We start from the raw sequence: 21341 nt of genomic DNA on the forward strand, positions 1-21341 counted from the left end.
GATGGATATTTTTAGAAGGTGTCTCTAGAACAGCTGCACGGTTCTCACTGAAATTTGTTACATCCTGAAAGAACGCATTGGCAGGTAACTAATTGAGTTATAATTCAGTGATCCGAATAAAGTTTGATGTGCACTTGGACGTTGTTAGGGGGGGCAACTGTCACTCTCCCCTTGACAAGCAAAAAATAGAATAGCTGTACAACCTAACCCCCAAATCTAACCTATATCGTCTGCTGGCGACACTCTAGGAGATGTACTTGATTTATGTATAAGTTATAGACGGAGTCGCGGGTAAAAGCTAGTTATACTATATAACGGAATAAAAAAATGCACAAAAAAAAGTTCCTATGTCCGTCTCCTAGTTCTAAACTACCTCCCCATCAATTTTCAGCTAAATCAGTTCGACCTATCTTGAGTTATAAATAGTGTAACTAACATATGTACTAAATGTCGACCGCAACTCCGTCCGTGTGAAATAAAAAAAAAACCTTAATTAGTATCCTATGTATTCTTCCAGACTATTTTCTACATCTGTGACAAATTACATCAAGATCCGTTTAGCGGTTCTGGACCATGGATCCATCCATGATGAATATCCATCCATACGTCCAAACTTTCGCATTTATAATATTCGTAATTCGTATTTGTTGATGTTAGGAATAACGCGTAGGCTATGGTATTGGACTCGTAGGCTGAGTTCTAAATTTAATCCTCTTTCCCTTCCCACCGTGATGGAACTGGATTTGGCGGAAGAGTCGTCCCGCATTGGAAGCAGAAATATCCTCTTTCTGTGCGTCCCCTTCTCCGTTGATTAAAGGTAGGCAACGCAATTGCATTTACGGATATGGATAACGGTCGCCTCGCTATTTCGGCGAATCCAGATGGCCATTTACTCCTTTTGACATGAAAAAAATTCTTTATTCACGTGGAATCGAAAGGGGGAAGGGATGATAGCGCGTATATTTTTTATTGATAGATCACGTTCAATTTAAACATAATATATTGTTCAAAAATACACGTGACTTGGGGTATGTGGTAAGGTAATCTCACCACGTATACCAGTGTGGGTATGACGGTTAAAAAAAAACTTGAGAGGTGTGTTGGGACACCCGGATGGAACGAAGTTCCTTTCTATTAATTAGTGAAGGAACCAATGTTTATTCTATGCATAAAAAACTTAAGTTTTCACAAGAAGTACATTTTATTTCTATGAATTTTCGTTATATATTGTCACGTCGTTGCCATGGTGAAGTAGCGCTCATTCGTCGTTTACATACTTACTATAGCAAAAAGTGTCGTGACAACTTTTCGTAAGAATTTTTTCCGTCTAGCCCCCTTTCACAACGCGCGATAAGGAACTTCGCTCCAAAAATTGCCAAAAACCTACGTGGTTTTAATGGACGACCACACCCACATATTAAGTAACGAAAAAGTCGCGGGCAAAAGATAATAAAAAAATCTAACCAGATGTCAGAAAGGTGACCATTGAATAATTCATGATCATTTGTCGGAAGTGTTTCCGTTTATATTTCTGTTGTTTTTTGTTATATAACTTTGAGGTTCCATTGCATAAACATACAAACATCAAGACTATCAGAGGTACAGATATATTAGTGGTTTTGGCACTCTCGCTTCTTTCATGTTCATCCATCTGAGGATTTCAAGCATCGAAACCTTAATTTATATTAATTTCTAATAAATTTAATACAATCTGTTTTGTGAAAGACATTTCAGATCATAAAGACCGGACATCGTAAACTAAACTTATTCGCTGGTTCTATCTCAGTACTGATTCTATCCCAGTACTGGTTCTATCCCAGTTGTCAAGTTTAGCATGTCGACTCATGTCGCTGTATTGATGAAATATTTTTAAAATCTGCCTCTGTTGTTGAATAATAATAATAAAATACATACATGTATCATGAACATACTAGTTACATAAAGGAATGATCGATTTCTTCAAAACATGTTACATTCTATCCAAATAATGTATTTCAGATATAATAATTGAGGCTTTGTTAATCAGTTTTGTAAATAATTATATTAATATTTCGACTATTTATTCTCAGGAAGCGCTAGAATTGATTAGATGAAATACTGTCTGAGGGTAAATATGGCCATATGTCCACTTTATAACTACTTATTATATTTTAACCTCTTTGCTCTTAGGCATATATGAGTGACAGCCTAAGCCGAGGTCCACTCTCGAGGGCCCTTGAGCATAGTCACTCCATGGAGCATCCACCGAAGCGATCTAAGAGCTCGATGACCTCCCAATCCGGTAATAATAACGAAGAAACAGCCTGAGCCGTGGCTCCTGAAGGAGCCTTCGAGCCTAGTTACTCTAGGTTTAGGCTAAGCGCCATCTGCGCCCGGACACCTCAAGCCCGGTGAAACTGTAAATGCCTCCTCAAGGCAAACAAAAAATGTTTGGCATATTTTTGAAAAATTATTTTTTTAATAAAAAGCCCTATACTTATGATGCTTTAGGCTATATATTTTCACGACATTAAACTTTGGGGGGTGAGTAAATTGAAAAAATTGTCATGCGAGAAAGGGACAAAAATTGCAAGCCAATAGCAGCAAAAATGGTTACTATGGTGACAGTAATTCTTAACCAATGGCGAAAGTCTTCGTTGTCATTTGTGTATTTAAATTTAGACTTATTCAATTGAAAGTTTTACGCGATTTAAACAATTATACAAAGTTATTTTGTGTAACCAAAAATGAGTAAAATTTCATGCGGACTTAAGGTCTATAAGATGACCCATACCAGCACTAAAGCCTGGACCTAACTATTAGATCTATATATTAGAAATATAGTTCTGTGGTAAGATGATCAGCACTAAAGCTTTCACCTAACTTACTAATATTATAAACTAGCTTTTACCCGCGACTCCGTCCGCGCGGAATAAAAAATAGAAAACGGTGTTAAAATTATCCTATGTCCGTTTCCTGGTTCTAAGCTACCTGCCCACCAATTTTCAGTACAATCGATTCAGCCGTTCTTGAGTTATAAATAGTGTAACTAACACCACTTTCTTTTATATATATATACTAGCTTTTACCCGCGACTCCGTCCGCGCGGAATAAAAAATAGAAAACGGTGTTAAAATTATCCTATGTCCGTTTCCTGGTTCTAAGCTACCTGCCCACCAATTTTCAGTCAAATCGATTCAGCCGTTCTTGAGTTATAAATAGTGTAACTAACACGACTTTCTTTTATATATATATATATATATATACTAGCTTTTACCCGCGACTCCGTCCGCGCGGAATAAAAAATAGAAAACGGTGTTAAAATTATCCTATGTCCGTTTCCTGGTTCTAAGCTACCTGCCCACCAATTTTCAGTCAAATCGATTCAGCCGTTCTTGAGTTATAAATAGTGTAACTAACACGACTTTCTGACTATATATATAGATACGAAAATATCTTCACGTATCTTTCCAGCCTTAGATCATCAATGCGCTGCGCAGTACCCTCCCCCCACATCCCTCTTCGCCCCGCTTCACCTGAAGTTGTGGTACTACGCAGCGACTCGCGCGATTTTAAGAGCCGCACAAGATATTTAAATGCCTCGTAGCACTAGAACGACTGAACGCATTTGGATAAAATTTAGAACATAGAATAGCGTATAGATTGGTTTTGGAATACCACGCGAGTAAAATCTCAGACGAGAGCTAGTTATCTTGTTTTCTATTATCTATGTGAAAGCCTGGATACAGAATTAGATGGCCTAAGTCCAGACTTAATACATTATTCAATTCCGGACCTACCTCAATGTCATTTTAAAGAAACGCGACGAACACGCATTATCTCTTGCAAACGTCACACAAGCTAAGGGTAATACACACTGAAATCTATACTCGTGTTTCTATCCCTTAATCTTACTAATATTATAAATGCGTTTGGATGGATAGATGTTTGATTGAAGATATCTCCGGAACGACTCAACAGATCTCGCTGAAAATTGGTATAGATGTAGAACTAGACTAGACTGATTGGCCAATGAGTGGATGAAAGATGGACGGATGTATTCCCTACGCCCCAGCACACCTAAAATAATAATCTGCGCAGCTTCTCGCGTAAAGTTAAGAAAAAAAAAACTAATTAGGGTAACGCAGTAACCCAAGTGGGCCTTGGTCTCCGGCAACAAAAGTCTCCAGTTTCTCCGATCCCGCGCCGTCCCGACCCAGTCTCCGACCTGTAGGTCCCGAAGATCCCTATCTACCTCATCGATTTATCGATACCTGGGACGACCAACTGGACGCCGACCACTCGGTCGTCCCATGAATGCACGTTTGACACCACGAACATCATCCATTCTTTCTAAGTGGCCGAGTTAGCGGAGTCGTTGCGCTTTTATCTCGCCAATGATGTTGGGCTCGGCCACCAGTTTTTCGATCTCAGTATTATTCCTTATGCGTGTAAAGTTAAGAGCAGGCAAGATATCTAAAAACTATAATCCCTTATTATAGATACAGTCTTAATTTTGAAATTGTATTTCATGCGTCCGTGTATACATGGCTTTATTTAATACTGGTTGTAATCGCCAAGGACACCGGTACCCTTGAATGTTATATCTATCTGCAAACCTCATACATATACATCAATATATTTATTTATATATTACAAATATATGTTGCACTTTAATGTGAGTAAGGTCAGTTTTATATTGCGAAATTTTCCATTACACGCTTTGTCTACTGCTGTATATATTGTAAAAAATATGAGTTCACGAGATAATAAAATTCACTATAGTGTTTATGGATGATTACCATTCTTTTCTTAGGATCGACTCCGACATCTGCATAATGATTGCAGAGCTAATCACAATTGCAGAAGCTCTGGCATATATCACGTCGATTAGTTCTGACAAATTTGTTATTTTAACAGACTCTAAAAGTTCGCTACAACACCTGGCTCGCTGTACCTCGCTTAAGCGAGGCACACCGATTGCCTACAGTATATTAGAGTCGATTCTTAGGTTAAAAAAACTTGAGAGGTGTCAAGGGACACCCGGATGGAACGAAGTTCCTTTCGATTAATTAGTGAAGGAACCAATGTTTATTCTATGAATAAAAAACTTAAGTCTTCACAAGAAGTACATTTTATTTCTATGAATTTTCGTTATATATTGTCACGTGGTTGCCATGGTGAAGTAGCGCTCATTCGTCGTTAACATACTTACAATAGCAAAAAGTGTCGTGACAACTTTTCGTAAGAATTTTTTCCGTCTAGTCCCCTGTCACAACGCGCGATAAGGAACTTGGTTCCAATAAAAAGATAAAATTACAATGGAGCCATTACCGATGGACTCCCTTTTCACATATTACCATTTTATACAGAGAAAGTAAAAAATTTAAAAGAAATGTGTAAGTGCGCTTGGCAGGAGTATTTCGACGCCAGATCGAGAACATGCGTGATTTGGTACAAGACGATCCAACCACAAATCTCCTTACGCCCGTGGGTAGACAGCATCCAAATGTCAACATTGGCGATACAGCAACATAAAGATGGCGATGAGATTACTCTCCGGACACATTCCCGGCAACAAGTTCGGATTTCTCATGAAAAAAGTTTAATCACCTAATTGCAGAGACTGTGGGGTAGTGAATCCAGCATGTTGTTTTGGAGTGTGCTCGGAACGAACGGTTTAGACTTAATTATTTTAAGGTATTCGGGTATAATGTCGGTCAGATAATCACTATCATGGCTTACCCGTCTTCTGACGAGGCCAGGATGATGTTTAAGTTGACCGACATATGTTTAAGAAACTATGTCAATCAGCACTCAGCGCGGAGCGCGCACTGTACGCGCTCCAAGTTTGCAAACGTATCTACTATACAGAGCTGTTGCAAGAGCGCGGAGCACAAGAGGTTCGTGGGATACCCAGCTTTACTCACAGAAAAAATACCATAGTCCAATTTTATAAGCTTTTATTTAGTTTCACTTATCCCGATGTTTGTTAACAAAACTCGCAAATTAAAGATCCACTTCCCAGTTACTGATTGAGTTGAAATTTTGTATACATGTGTAAATTATGTGATAATACAATTATGATGATATGGTGATGATCTGATGATGGAACTGGAAGGTCATAGGTACTTCGCAAATGACACAATTTCGTCGAATTTGGTCTCGTTTGAATCTTTGGATTCACAAGAATATAATAAAAGGTTGTTTTTTTTAAAAGGTGTTTTTCTTTTAATTTTTATTATTTAATATTAACTCACTATAAGTCTCCGAGGGGTTCGAAGCCTACCCTAATTTAGGTGTGACTAGGTCATAGTCAACCACAGTCAAGTGCTAGTTGACTTCACACATATCATTGAATTTCTTCTCAGATATTTGCATCACGGTGTTTTCCTTCAACGTAAGAACGTTAGATAAATGTACATATGTAAATCGAAAAACATTCGTACATGGCGGGATTCGAACCCAGGACATGCAGATTGCAAATCAAGTGCTTAACCTCTGAGCCACCGACGCTCTCAATCGTAGATGGATGACATGACGATAATGGATGAAGAAGTAGTTAATTTAAAAAAAAAGAAACTTTTATTCAATAATATATTTAAAAAAAATACAAGTAATTCACATAAATGCGATTAGCGCGCCATCTGTGAAATATCTCTATATTGCTGTTCTTCTTCTTCCTCGAACTCGATTTCTTCGTCATCTACTTGAGCGTCCTGTAATTATATTTATATATAAAGCAGTTGTCGGACAGTAAACTTACATAGATTTTTTTATATATTTTTTTTTATAAGAGAAGGAGGCAAACGAGCAGCGGGAACACCAAGGTGTTCATCGACGCCCATGGACATCTGCAATACCAGAGGAATCGCAGATACGTTGCCTTTGAGATGGTGATACGCTCGCTTCTTCAAGGACCCTAAGTCGCCTGGCTTCGCCGCAATAGCGAGGCGACCGTTGATGTATAGGTAAAACACATTTTCTCGAATAACATTATAACATTAGCTATTCTTATTTTACAATATCAATTAATATTTTTATCACAACATTCACAAAATAACTGAAAACAGTCAAAAATCAATATGGCCGCCATGTATTAAATTTGATTTTATCATCATCAGCTCACTATTTATCCACATTAAAGGTCTCAGAGTCTACACTAAGTTACAGATGACTATGTCATAGTCAACCACAGTCAAGTGCGGATTGACTTCACACATATCATTGAATTTCTTCTCAGATATTTACATCACGATGTTTTCCTTCACCAATTTGATATGTCTCTATTTAATTTCGGATTTCAATTGAAACCTATTAATACATTACCTGATACTGTTGATATTCCGATATGAGGTCAGCCATGTTGCTGGCCGCTTCTGTGAACTCCATTTCGTCCATACCTTCCCCAGTATACCAATGCAGGAATGCCTGATAATGTAATTTATATAACTTTCCTGCCCTTATTCCTAAGTAGTAACTCTATAAGGTGTCATATCAAAAAAACTAGCAAACGTCTTTATGAATTTGGCGAAATAACGAAGCGGTTATTTCCCGTGGACATTAGCAATTGCAGATGCGTTCCTTTACTCGACAGAAGAGGGTAAGGACAGAAATGGGATATTTTCCCTTCTTATCCGCTTAAATGTACTTCCCTTTTCCATATTTTCTCATAAGAAAAAGGTAGAAAGGGAAAGCAGAAGCGCCCGCTGTCCATACACATCCGAAATTGCAGATACGTTGCCTACCTTTAATCTACTGAGGAGGGGATGCATAAGAAGGGGAGATATTCTCTTTCCGTGTGTCCTCCTCTATCAAATCCACTTCCCTTCCCCATCATATCTTTATAAGGATATATTGATGTTTTCATTTATTAATAAACATATTTATCCTATTAATTTTTTAACGTATTTTTTTATCTTTAAAATTGATAATAAAAATTTAGTGGATTATTAAAAAATGATATAAAATAAAATTTTAAATTAGTGGAATAGAGGTTTAACTCACCCTTCTTCTAAACATTGCTGTAAATTGCTCTGAAATACGTTTAAATATCTCTTGAATTGCTGTGGAGTTGCCGATGAATGTTGCGGACATTTTGAGTCCGCGCGGCGGCACATCGCATACAGATACTTTCAGATTGTTGGGGATCCATTCCACGAAATAACTACGAGATAAAATATAGTAAAAAGTAAAGATATCTCTTATGGCATCCAAAATAACAGAAGTATTTTACTATCTTACTAATATTATAAACTAGCTTTTACCCGCGACTCCGTCCGCGCGGAATAAAAAAAATGCACACAAGATAAAATAGTTCCTATGTCCGTCTCCTAGTTCTAAGCTACGTCCCCATCAATTTTCAGCTAAATCAGTTCGACCGATCTTGAGTTATAAATAGTGTAACTAACACCACTTTCTTTTATATATATAGATAAATGAGAATGTTTAGATGGATGGATGGATTTGAAGATATCTCCAGAACTACTCAACGGATCTTGATGAAATTTTTCACATATGTAGAACATAGACTGGAAGATTTTTTTTAATTCCGCGTGGAATTAAAAATCATTTAGAATTAAATATAATCTATGTCTATGGGATAGAGTAGCTTGCCAACAGTGAAAGAATTTTTCATATCATTTCACTGTTGTGGTAATCAAACAAGGATATCTGTACCGGTGACAGTCGCTGCTAAACCTACTGAGAAATAGGAAATAACGTAAAATAAAAATAACATGATCGTTTTTGTGACATTTTCTGACGTTAACAGGAGGGCGCTAGTGTGCGGTCATAATTTAGTTTGACTTATGCCCACCGGTTCAGATAACTTTGTCGGTTTAAATGACAAGGATCTTGTGGCATTGTCACCGACAGTTTAATCTTACTAACATTAAAAAAATGCGAATATTTAGATGTATGTTTGTATGAAGATATCTCCAGAACTCAACAGATCTTGATGAAAGTCACAAATGTAGAAACATAGTCTGAAAGAACACATACCCTACAAATTATTATTTTTTTTAATTCCACGCAGACGGAAACTCGGACAACTAGTGTTGCTATAAATTAATAAACAAATTTAACTTATCTGTCACCTGGAATTTTTATTCTGTATGGCCAATATTTGATCATCAACTTCTCGCATCGACATCTGTCCTCTGAACATCGTAGCTACAGTCAGATAGCGACCATGTCGAGGGTCTGATGCTGTCATCATGTTACCAGGATTGAACATCTGTATACGACATCTATTGTTGAATAGAGGAAACTAAACTGTTTGTAACAGCGCCATCTATCGTATAATCTTTTGATTAGTAACAACGCCATCTATTATTGATTTTTTAACTTAACACAAGTAAATTTCATTTAACAGTTACTAGAATTAATTGTAGTGTTTTTTAATCTACCCTAAGTTGTAATTAATGTCCTTTAAACCAGTATTACCAGTTAAGTTCAACTAACCTGACTCATAAGTTCAGGCACAGTCTGTGCGCGATAATTGAACGCATTGCGAGCTGTTAGCGGCGCGAAACCTGTACAAAGAAAATTGTAACACATAGAAACAGTATTTTTTTCATTTTAAAAGATTATTATTAAAAACTAGCTTTTACCCGCGACTCCGTCCGCGCGGAATAATATAAATAGAAAACGGAGTAAAAATAATCCTATGTCCGTTTCCTGGTTCTAAGCTACCTGCCCACCAATTTTCAGTCAAATCGATTCAGCCGTTCTTGAGTTATAAATAGTGTAACTAACACGACTTTCTTTTATATATTTAGACTAAAGAAAGTAGATTTGCACGATAGTAAAACAGTTGAAATTGGATACGTCAGTCCAAGGACCTCGATATTTTTGTCGCTTTTCTTCTTTTTAACCCTAGTTTCTCTTTTATCCAGGTTGGACTGTACATACAAAGATTATAATCACAACTCAAAATTAAAACTTCTTTTATATTGGACCAAATTACATACTTAATTACGAAATTTCATCACGATACTTTTGAATTTTAAACATCTTACCGGGCATAAAGAAATGTAGTCTGGGAAACGGCACCATATTAACAGCTAACTTTCTCAAATCAGCATTCAGTTGTCCGGGAAAACGCAGACAAGTTGTTACACCGGACATTGTCAACTACAAATGTATAAAATACAAAATAAACCGTAATATTATTTTATCACAATCAACAATTTTCAAAAAGCGCCATCTATCAAAAATAAAAATACGTCTCATATTTGAAAATAACGCCATCTAGCGACACATTAGAACTGTAACCAAAGTTATATTTACCGATATCAGATGATTCAGATCACCGTAGCTAGGGCTTGCAAGTCGTAACGTTCTGAAGCAGATGTTGTACAGAGCTTCATTGTCAATGCAGAACGTCATATCTGTGTTTTCTACCAGTTGATGTACTGATAATGTCGCGTTGTACGGCTCTAGGACAACTTCGCTCACCTGTACACATTATTTAACAAGTTAGAAGACACTATCTCTGTTTTTCAACCAGATATTTTTATAATGAACAAACCAGCCCTTGACGGATCACACCTGATGATAATTGAAGGTGTAGTGTCTAGTTTAGAAAGTGCATATTCGCTCAGAGCGTTCGCATAGAGCGTCGGTGGCTCCAGGGTTCGAATCCCGCCATGTACCAATGTGTTTTTCGATTTTCGATTAACATATGTACATTTATCCGACGTTCTTACGGTGAAGGAAAACATCGTGATGCTGCACATATCTGAGAAGAAATTCAATGATATGTGTGAAGTCAACCCGCACTTGGCCAGCGTGGTTGACTATGGCTTAGTCACCTCTAACTTGGGGTAGGCTCCTAGCCCCTCGGTGGGGACGTATAGTGAGCTGATGATGATGATGATGATGATGATGATATTCGCTCAACTCTTGAAAAACATCGTATAAAAGTTTAACAATGGTAGACACAACAACAACACCTGTTGCAAAATAGTCACTGCTCACAAGAACAATGTAAAATAATCATCAAGAAAAGGTTGCGAACCCTAGTTGTATAACTTAGAAATACTAACCTTAGGAGATGGCACAACACTGAATGTATTCATAATCCTATCTGGATATTCTTCACGGATTTTACTCAGCAGCAACGTACCCAATCCTGACCCAGTGCCTCCACCAAGTGAATGGGTCAACTGGAATCCTAATTCAAAATACACGACTAAATAATGTTCCTTTACTAGTTTTTTCCCTCCAAAACTCATAAACTACTCAATCCATTCAATACTTTGGCAATAGATGGATAGTTTTATAACAAAACTAGTAGTTGCTAGCGCCTTCGTTCTTACGGTATTAAAAAAATCTAATAATAAATATAGGCTGTCACCCGGGGATAGCGTAGCGTCTAAGCTCTAGCTAACAGTGAAATAAATTTTCGAATCGGTTCTGTAGTTTTGGAGCCTATTCAAGGTTATCAAACAATCAAATCAGACCCGTAGATATACCAAATTACAACAATTCGCATAGAGCTAATGTATATTTAAATTCGGGTTGGGTAGTTTTTGTGTTTATCTAGAACAATCTTTATAACATACCTTGCAAACAATCGCAACCTTCAGCTTCCTTCCTTATGACATCTAGCACAGAGTCCACTAACTCCGCACCTTCTGTGTAATGTCCCTTCGCCCAATTATTACCTACGAGAAATTCAATTTTTATATATTACTAGCTGTCGCCCGCGACTCCGTCCGCGCGTAGTTAAAAAAAAAAAATGAAAAATAGATGTTGGCCGATTCTCAGACCTACTGAATATGCTCACAAAATTTCATGAGAATCGGTCAAGCCGTTTCGGAGGAGTACGGGAACGAAAACTGTGACACGAGAATTTTACATATTAGATTAGGTGGCAATCGAGCAAGCAGCCACCTGAATTCACGAGAAATAGTGAGGTAACCGTTGCAAATAATATCGGCAATAGCAGATTCGTCGTCTATCTTTAATTAACGGTGGAGGGGACACACAAAGATAGAACATTTCCCTTCTTAGTTGTCACCTCCGTCAAATCCCCGTACAACTTAGAAATAAAGGAAGAGGAAGACTGAAGAAACTATGGATGATCAAATATCGCTTAGGGCTTAGTGTGTTTTTTTTATTTAATAAAATTACATCTACAGACGCTTGGTTAATACTCTTTTTTGCACAGGTTTTAGTTATCTTTTTTTGATTTATTAATATTATCCCTATACTACATAGTTTGTTCCTGCTTAATCTTAATATATATAAATCTCGTGTCACAATGTTTGTCCTCAATGGACTCCTCAACCACTTAACCGATTATAATAAAATTCGCACACCATGTGCAGTTCGATCCAACTTGAGAGATAGGATAGTTTAAATCTCAAATTATAGTCGCAATTTTAATTTATCGCTAATTATTTGTCTGTTATTATTTGACAGTCACAATTATCTGTTAACTCCAAATGATTCTAACAGATGTCGATACCTTTCCACTGGGTTGAGTAAGTAATCAATAGATGGCGCTGCTATGGTAAATCTACGAACGTCTCATATAAGCTTATTAAATGCGCGCGGACGGAGTCGCGGGCGACAGCTAGTACATTTATATAACTTACTTATAAATACATATAACATAACTTAATTTTTTTTTACCCCTTATTATTAACTAGGGCTTAGGGTGTTTTTTTTTTTAAATAAATTTCCAAGTTCTTTCTTGCGTGGCAAGAATTTTTGTTGTATATAATGTACCACAGTCTGTTTTATGGCCATACTAGCTTTTACCCGCGACTCCGTACGCGCGGAATAAAAAAAATAGAAAACGGGGTAAAAATTATCCTATGTCCGTTTCCTGGTTCTAAGCTACCTGCCCACCAATTTTCCGTCAAATCGATTCAGCCGTTCTTGAGTTATAAATAGTGTAACTAACACGACTTTCTTTTATATATATAGATTTTTCGGCGTTACCAATTTATATAATTTTTAACTTACTCTTTCCTGCTTGTTTATATATATACAGTCAAAACCGTTTATAGCGACATCGTTTAGAACAACATACCGGTTAAATTGACCAAAATCAAAGGTCCTGGCTGAATGTTATATACATATCTTTCCTATTAATACCTGTCACCGGTTGTTACAACTATCGGTTTTTACGACTCAATATGAGTAGTCCCTTCGATGTCGTTATAACAGATTTTGACTGTATTACGTTTCTTTGTCTATTTTAACTTTTATATTTATTTATATAATTTTGATTGTAATGTATTTTACTATTTTATTTATTTGGGCTTAGGTTGTTGACTATGTCCTAGTCTTACATAGGATAGTGGGGAGCGTGTTAACTGAGGCCTAGTCTTAGGACAGACTTGAATCCACAGAGGACATATGTATTACCAGCGCCACTCTGTCCGAACACGAAGTTGTCAGGTCTGAACAGTTGGCCATAAGGTCCGGAGCGCACAGAATCCATGGTTCCCGGCTCTAAATCTACCAGAACAGCTCGTGGTACGTACTTTCCTGTAATAAAAAACACCTTAATAGATTATCACGATAGTTGGTTTTTACAATTGAATATTGCCTGTGCCACAGATGGCGTTATAATCGATTTTGCCTTATAAAATAAACTCTGCTAGTGTTACTCTATAACTATGTGTCCAAATAATAGTTCAGATTATAAAAAACGTTACTAAAAATTTTGAAAGGGATTTAAAATTATTTACAAGTAGCTTTTTCCCGCGACTCCGTCCGCGCGTAATAAAAAATATATAAAACGGGGTAAAAATTATCCTATGTCCGTTTCCTGGTTCTAAGCTACCTGCCCAACAATTTTCAGTCAAATCGATTCAGCCGTTCTTGAGTTATAAATAGTGTAACTAACACGACTTTCTTTTATATATATAAGATTAAAACTGGCTTTTCTAAGCTTTCAAAAATGTTTCCGTATTCAGATTCAGCTACTGGTCGCTAGATGGCGCTTACAAATCATAGAGTAAACATAATTTTGTAAAATTTCATTTACCAGAAGATGCTTCGTTGTAATAAACATTAATCCTCTCTTGCTGCAATGGATTTTCACCATTAGAATATCCTGAAGGATCGACGCCATGCTCGTCTGATATTATCTCCCAGAACTAGAATGTTACATAAAAATATAAATACGAATATATATGTAGGTACTTCGTTAGTCGCGTTGAAAAAATAAATTAAAAAAAAAACAGATTCATAACCGTATAATCGTTTGCCTGTGACATCGTGTGCGCGGAATTAAAAAAAAAAGTTTGAACTGTTGCTAAGTTAACGAGTAAAAATATAAATTACATAAACGTATCCTACAATATTAGCTAACTATAATAATAAATACACATTTATTATTATAGGTAGCTAATATTTTCTTCTAAAGTATTTTCTACATCTATACCAAATTTCAGAGAGTTCCGTTTAACGGTTCTGGAGATTCTAACAAACATCCATCCATCTAATGTTGCCAGGCGTCCGGATAAATTACGTGTCCGGCCAAAATAAATGGTTGTCCAGCTTTTGTTAGCCTTTTTACATTTCCCAAACGAGAGTGTACCTATTAAAACTGAGACAAAATTCTAAATAATATAGGGTGTCCGACCAAACTGGCTGGTCTGTCCGGCTAGTAGGTTTGGCGACATGGCAACCCTACATCCATCTAAACATTCGCATTTATAATATTAGAAAGATATATTAAGAATAAGACAGCTTGAGTCTTTATCAGTGCCTATTTATTTTACCAAAACATTACAAATACATTTTATATAAAATTCAAAAAGAATGAAAGAGACAGCTATAGTTTTATTGGAATGTTTTGGCTGTAACCGAGATTACTTTGTCAGAACATTAAAAAATAATTATCTGTGAACTTTCTCACAACCTTCAAAGTGTCATTGACCTCAGACTTTACAGAGCGTGTCGAAAGAAACTGAGTCAAATGTACTTATTACAAATTAGTCATACGAAATTGTTCTCAAACTATACATCATTTTGATATACTTTTTATATTTTAAACAAATGTTATTTATTAAATAATAAAATAGTTTCGTATCTAATTTGTAATTTCAATTTCGTTACATAATTATTTGTGTTGTTTGTATCTAATTTGACATTTCAAATTAACGCGGGAAAGTTATTTACTAATGGCTAATTAATGTAGTTCTTCCCTCTTCAACTTGACATTGGCGAAACAATCAGTGCCCAGTTGGCACACCTAAAAGCCACTGCTTGGAAATTGAATTGAATGTAGTTCTTATTAAAAATGTTTTTAGCATTTTTAATTGTATTTATAAAAGTTTTAATTGTTAGTAAAATTTTTCATTTTTTATTACGCGGGAACAATGAAATAGTTTTTTTTTTCTGCACAAAAGGCACACGCAACCCTAGCCAACAGGACGAAACCTGTCAACCGCAACCACAGCCTATTTATAGAACGAAAACCTGACATCCGGGCATTTCAAGTATTTTCAATAGCCTTTTTAATAAAGTTAATGTGCTATAAAGTTCCTATAATACAAACTTTTGTAATTTCAAGGATCTCAATCGTCGTTTTTTACTTTTCTTATAAAAAAAATAATTATTACGCATTTAAATAGTAAATTTAAATTAAAATAATTAAAATTTAAAAAGCTACAATACACAATTTGTTAGTGATACGGCTTATGCGATTACATAATTATTAGTAATTACGTATAGCCTCTTTTAAAACGATCAATATTCTAATTTTTGATTACATTATTTGGCCTAAAATACTTTAATTAAAAAAAAAAACAGATTAAATATTCCGTCTTAAAATAAATATGCAAAAAAAACATTACGTTTTAGAATCTTGCGTTCGTATCGTATCTTTAAAAATTAGACAAAAATTCTACTTATTTGTGACAACGTTTACGGATATGAAAAAATTAAAAAATTTTAACTTGCAATATAAGTTAAATTAATAAGAAAACCTTTGATCCAATCTGATTTCCGCATTGCCCAGCTTGTACGTGCACTATTTCACGCATTTTTAAATAATAAAACACTCATAAAACAGATAAAAAAAAATTTAAAACTAAACGTTAACACATAGTTCTCAAACGCGAAATGGTATAAGGAAAGGCAACAATCGGCTTTATCGGAATTTATCAATATTATCAACCCATTCGTAGTACTGCCGGACTAAGACTGATAAAAAAATGTGAAACAACAATCCCTTGAGCTAACAATGCTATGGAAATATTAAAGAGTACAGGTCAATTATTAATGGCTGATATAACAATTGAAAAAGTGTGATTTAATCAGTTACCTGTTTGTTATTTGATAAATAATTAGGTGTGTCATTCCTTTATAACACGGTATTGTAATTTGAAGATAATTAACGTATTGTTTCCACTGCGAATGCATTTTTTTTTAGCAGACAAAGGTATTTTATGCATTGCAATCAAATATACACTTAGCTTACACATCAGAATTATTAATTATTGAAAGCATTGATTAAGTAATAATAGCTACGATACATTTAAAAAATGTACATTACTTGTAATAATACATTTCGTTTAATACGTCATATCTGCGTTTTGAATTTATCTTAAGTTTTATTTTGTTTTTTTATTTAGTTGTTTCCTATTATGTAAATAAGTATAAAAATAATTATAATTGTGTGCAACTAATTTTTTAATAGTATTATATAGATTTGATTTTAATAGAAAAATTATAGTTTACGGACGAAAAATGGCAAATGCCCGGATGACGTCAATTTGACATTTGACAATGAATTTTTGAGGTTGTTTATAAATTTTTCCGGGGTTTTTTTTATTTAACTATAATTATGGTATAACTTATTTTATTAATATAGACAGTAAATATTCAAATTTTTAGTACAGTTATCGATAATCGATAATGGTTTATTGAAACATGAAATTAATAAGTATTTTACTCACAATTTTACTATGTCTATCAGCAATTATTGGCGATTATGTTGTATTCAGATCAAAATACTCTGAATCACATGTATTCCGTGCATTTTCAGACAGCAGTGTTCATGCAATAATCGGTTTATTATCAGGAATGTTATTTTTAACTTACGATATTGGTCTGACTACGCAAGCACGATTTTATAATGTAGTCTTCTGTACAATACTCTCGTCTTTAATAGACATTGATCATTTCATTGCTGCAAGATCTTTTAAATTAAAGGTAATTATAAATACTTACATTTTATCCCTTCATTTCATCATCCGCCTGTCCAGTTACCCACGTAGCATCGATATTAGATGTGTATAAATCAGGTCTGATCCGACTGAAAAGTTAAAGTTACATAGATATGTATTGTTGAGCTATGGCTCAGTAACTAAATCAGCATCATCTAATGGTCTATTGTGATCCATTATATGTAAGCCGACAAGCCATGTGTTCTCACTAGTCGGAAAACAACCATTGCACTAGCTGGTCAATACAGACCACACACATTTAACTTCATATTGAGCTGAGCTGTCAGCTGGTTCACTTATCTACTTCACATATGCTAACCAAGAGCTGATCTTTATGACATCAATTTCAGTTGAGTTGCCATGATTAGTTCACACATAATGTACTCATCCATACATCTCTATCAGCCATCTCCATCCACACGGAATTAAAAAAACTTAGTAGCCTATATGTTCTACATCTATAGCAAATTTCATCCAAATCCATGCAGCCGTTTTGGAAATATCTTGTAACAAACATCCATCCATACATCTTAATATTCACATCTATATATATAAAAGAAAGTGGTGTTAGTTACACTATTTATAACTCAAGAACGGCTGAATCGATTTGACTGAAAATTGGTGGGCAGGTAGCTTAGAACCAGGAAACGGACATAGGATAATTTTTACGCCGTTTTCTATTTTTTATTCCGCGCGGACGGAGTCGCGGGTAAAAGCTAGTCTATATATATAAAAGAAAGTTGTGTTAGTTACACTATTTATAACTCAAGATCGGTCAAACTGATTTAGCTGAAAATTGATGGGTAGGTAGCTTAGAACTAGGAGACGGACATAGGAACTTTTTTATCTTGTGTGCATTTTTTTATTCCGTGCGGACAGAGGCCCGGGTAAAAGCTAGTTTATAATATTAGTAAGATTACCTAACAGGTAAGATGTTAAGTGGAGTTGTGTGTATGTCAGAACACAAGTGAATCAATCTTAACAGAGGTGTAATTTAAATCGAGTGGCTAAATAAAATCTTTTCTTACAGGATATAACAAATTTAAAACAACGGGGAATATTCCACTGTACCACATTCTGGCTAATAATAACTATATTACTTCTGGTTTATACTCATATAACTAAAAGATTGAATATATATACCTTAGTATATATGACTGTAATTGCATACTCAAGTCACCATATACGAGATGCTAATCGCAGAGGACTCTGGTTGTACCCATTTGGTCATACGTCCCCTTTAAATAAATATTTCTATATATTCCTAATTAGTGTACTACCAAAATTATTTGCATATTTATATGTTTATTTTAAACCATCATATAAAAATATTGTTATAAATTACGACTCAATAATTTAAAGGGATTTTTCTTAAATCTTATATATAAAACTAGCTTTTACCCGCGACTCCGTCCGAGCGGAATAAAAAATAGAAAAGGGGGTAAAAATTATCCTATGTCCGTTTCCTGGTTCTAAGCTACCTGCCCACCAATTTTCAGTCAAATCAATTCAGCCGTTCTTAAGTTATAAATAGTGTAACTAACACGACTTTCTTTATATATATATAGATTCTCGTGTCACGGGGTTCGAACTTGAACTCCTCCGAAACGGCTTGACCGATTCTCATGAAATTTTGTGAGCATATTCAGTAGGTCTGAGAATCGGCCAACATCTTTTATCATCATTAAGTTTTTATTTAACTGCGCGCGGACGGAGTCGCGGGCGACAGCTAGTTCAATTATAAAATTTTCCTAACAAAAAGACAAGTTAGAGATTATTTAAATCGACAAATTATGTTAGTAGTAAAATTGACAAGATATCAAGGTGTGAAAAGAAACAATAGTTGAAAAGCCTTTGCACCAGAGTTCCTCAAACTTTTTTGTGTAGTAGACCCCTTGCCATGTTTTTCCGTATTGGGTAGACCCCCCTACTTACCTGATAAAGATTTCCTGTAAATTTCTAACTGTAGTGAAGTTTAATGTTAAAAACTTAAAGTAAAAACACATATACTTATACATTTATTAATTGAATTTAAATTAAAACTACTCAAAATAAAATTTTGTAAAATCTATATATGGGGCATTCCATGCCAACTCATCCGACCGATTGGATTTGCATCTCTGATTTCGCTGAAATTTGGGCATCTTTTTATACCCTTCGCAAAAGGTTTCTATGAATTTTTTCAAATTTTTTCATTCAGCCAATCGAGAGATATGAATTTTTGAAAATTTCGGCTATTTTTTTTTTAAATAGCCATAACTTGGTGAAAAATTGTCCGATTTGGGATTTTTTTATTTTAAATTTTGTGTTTTTTGATGAACTTTTTGAAAAATTTATGCAAAAAATTATTCATCATAAATTTGATTGTTTTTTTTTCATTTCAAAGTTAAAAAACGATTTTTAAGATTGTTTGTATCCTTCAATTTTCTTAAAAAAATTCTCAAAGATTCTACTCTTCAAAACACAACTTTTAAGCCCAGTCTCGTAATGGGATAATAATGGGTTATAATTTTGTTTTAGCTAAAACTATCACAGGTACACAAAAGTATCATTGCGTTATACCAAATACAGATGGATCACTCACAATGAAACTGATTTCTTGCTCAAATAAAACTTATTCTTGTAAAATATTCAAAGGCCAGAAAAATAAAAAAAAAAACTTTAAAAAAAATTAAAAAATTCTACTCTTCAAAACACAAATTTAAAGCCTAGTCTCGTAATGGGATAATAATGGGTTATATTTAATTTTTAAATTAATTATTTTTTTTCTGTTTTTTTTTTCACTATTTGTGTATTACTGGCGGCTTTATCAGATGAGATTCGAAAAAAATCATACATCAATGTAATAAATAATTGAAGTCAAAATTTCAATTTCTAAGGTAAATTTTATTTAATTTTTAAAAGTTTTTTTTTTTATTTTTCTGGCCTTTGAATATTTTACAAGAATAAGTTTTATTTGAGCAAGAAATCAGTTTCATTGTGAGTGATCCATCTGTATTTGGTATAACGCAATGATACTTTTGTGTACCTGTGATAGTTTTAGCTAAAAAAAAAATTATAACCCATTATTATCCCATTACGAGACTGGGCTTAAAAGTTGTGTTTTGAAGAGTAGAATCTTTGAGAATTTTTTTAAGAAAATTGAAGGATACAAACAATCTTAAAAATCGTTTTTTAACTTTGAAATGAAAAAAAAAACAATCAAATTTATGATGAATAATTTTTTGCATAAATTTTTCAAAAAGTTCATCAAAAAACACAAAATTTAAAATAAAAAAATCCCAAATCGGACAATTTTTCACCAAGTTATGGCTATTTAAAAAAAAAATAGCCGAAATTTTCAAAAATTCATATCTCTCGATTGGCTGAATGAAAAAATTTGAAAAAATTCATAGAAACCTTTTGCGAGGGGTATAAAAAGATGCCCAAATTTCAGCGAAATCAGAGATGCAAATCCAATCGGTCGGATGAGTTGGCATGGAATGCCCCATATATAAAAGAAAGTCGTGTTAGTTACACTATTTGTAACTCAAGAACGGCTGAATCGATTTGACTGAAAATTGGTGGGCAGGTAGCTTAGAACCAGGAAAAGGACATAGGATAATTTTTACCCCGTTTTCTATTTTTTATTCCGCGCGGACGGAGTCGCAGGTAAAAGCTAGTACTTTTATAAATAATGTATATGTTTTGATATTATAAGATAGTATGATGTAAGTTAATAGGTACTATCAGTGTATGTGTTGAGATCCACTATCGTGGACCCCCATTTTAATTTCATGGACCCCCAAATTTTTTTTCGCTGACATAGACCCCTTGCATGTTGTCATAGACCCCTAGGGGTCCATATAGACCACTTTAGTATATTATATAATAATTAAGTTAAACTATATGTATTTATAAGTTTATACATACTATATATATAAGCAGGAACAAACAATGTAGCGCAGGGATAATATTAATAAAAAAAAAGATAACTAAAACCTGTGCAGAAAAGAGTACGGACCAAGTGTCTGTAGATGTGATTTTACAAAATAATTTAAAAAAAATAATAATATTAAAAAAATATAGACCACTTTGGGAATCACTGCTTTACACTGTAATATCAAATTATTTAGTAACTAAATTACTGATTTTATGTATTATAAGAGTAATTGAAGTAAA

The 21341-nt window shown here is 34.5% G+C and overlaps 2 protein-coding genes across 2 annotated transcripts; one reads left to right on the forward strand and one right to left on the reverse strand.

Moving 5' to 3' along the window:
• Window positions 1–6604: 6604 nt before the first annotated feature.
• On the reverse strand, window positions 6605–16162 carry LOC106717462 (tubulin beta chain). Its single transcript, XM_045685424.1, has 12 exons — window positions 15939–16162; window positions 13991–14102; window positions 13366–13488; window positions 11550–11651; window positions 11031–11158; window positions 10273–10440; window positions 10002–10116; window positions 9445–9515; window positions 9078–9217; window positions 7987–8146; window positions 7309–7410; window positions 6605–6698 (listed from the first exon to the last, which is right to left on the reverse strand). The coding sequence occupies exons 1-12, from the start codon at window positions 15993–15995 to the stop codon at window positions 6615–6617; spliced, it is 1362 nt and encodes a 453-aa protein (XP_045541380.1). The 5' UTR covers window positions 15996–16162; the 3' UTR covers window positions 6605–6614.
• A 721-nt stretch (window positions 16163–16883) lies between these two features.
• Window positions 16884–18528, forward strand: LOC106717520 (transmembrane protein 267; the record flags this gene model as incomplete). The annotated part of the gene is made up of 2 exons (XM_045685404.1): window positions 16884–17166; window positions 18211–18528. Coding segments are annotated over exons 1-2 (600 nt in total), but the record flags the coding sequence as incomplete, so codon positions are not given.
• Between the last annotated feature and the right edge of the window lie 2813 nt (window positions 18529–21341).

The sequence above is a fragment of the Papilio machaon genome, chromosome 29 (assembly GCF_912999745.1).
Source record: "Papilio machaon chromosome 29, ilPapMach1.1, whole genome shotgun sequence".
Lineage (NCBI taxonomy): Eukaryota > Metazoa > Arthropoda > Insecta > Lepidoptera > Papilionidae > Papilio > Papilio machaon.

What these genes read in the sequence shown, in the direction of transcription:
- LOC106717462 (XM_045685424.1), bottom strand. Translation starts at nt 15,995, where the DNA reads ATGCGTGAAATAGTGCACGTACAAGCTGGGCAATGCGGAAATCAGATT. An exon ending in AGGTTGCGATTGTTTGCAAG is followed by an intron (nt 11,159 to 11,549) that starts GTATGTTATAAA and finishes ATTTTGAATTAG; the next exon opens with GATTCCAGTTGACCCATTCA. An exon ending in GTGTTGTGCCATCTCCTAAG is followed by an intron (nt 10,441 to 11,030) that starts GTTAGTATTTCT and finishes TAATGTGTACAG; the next exon opens with GTGAGCGAAGTTGTCCTAGA.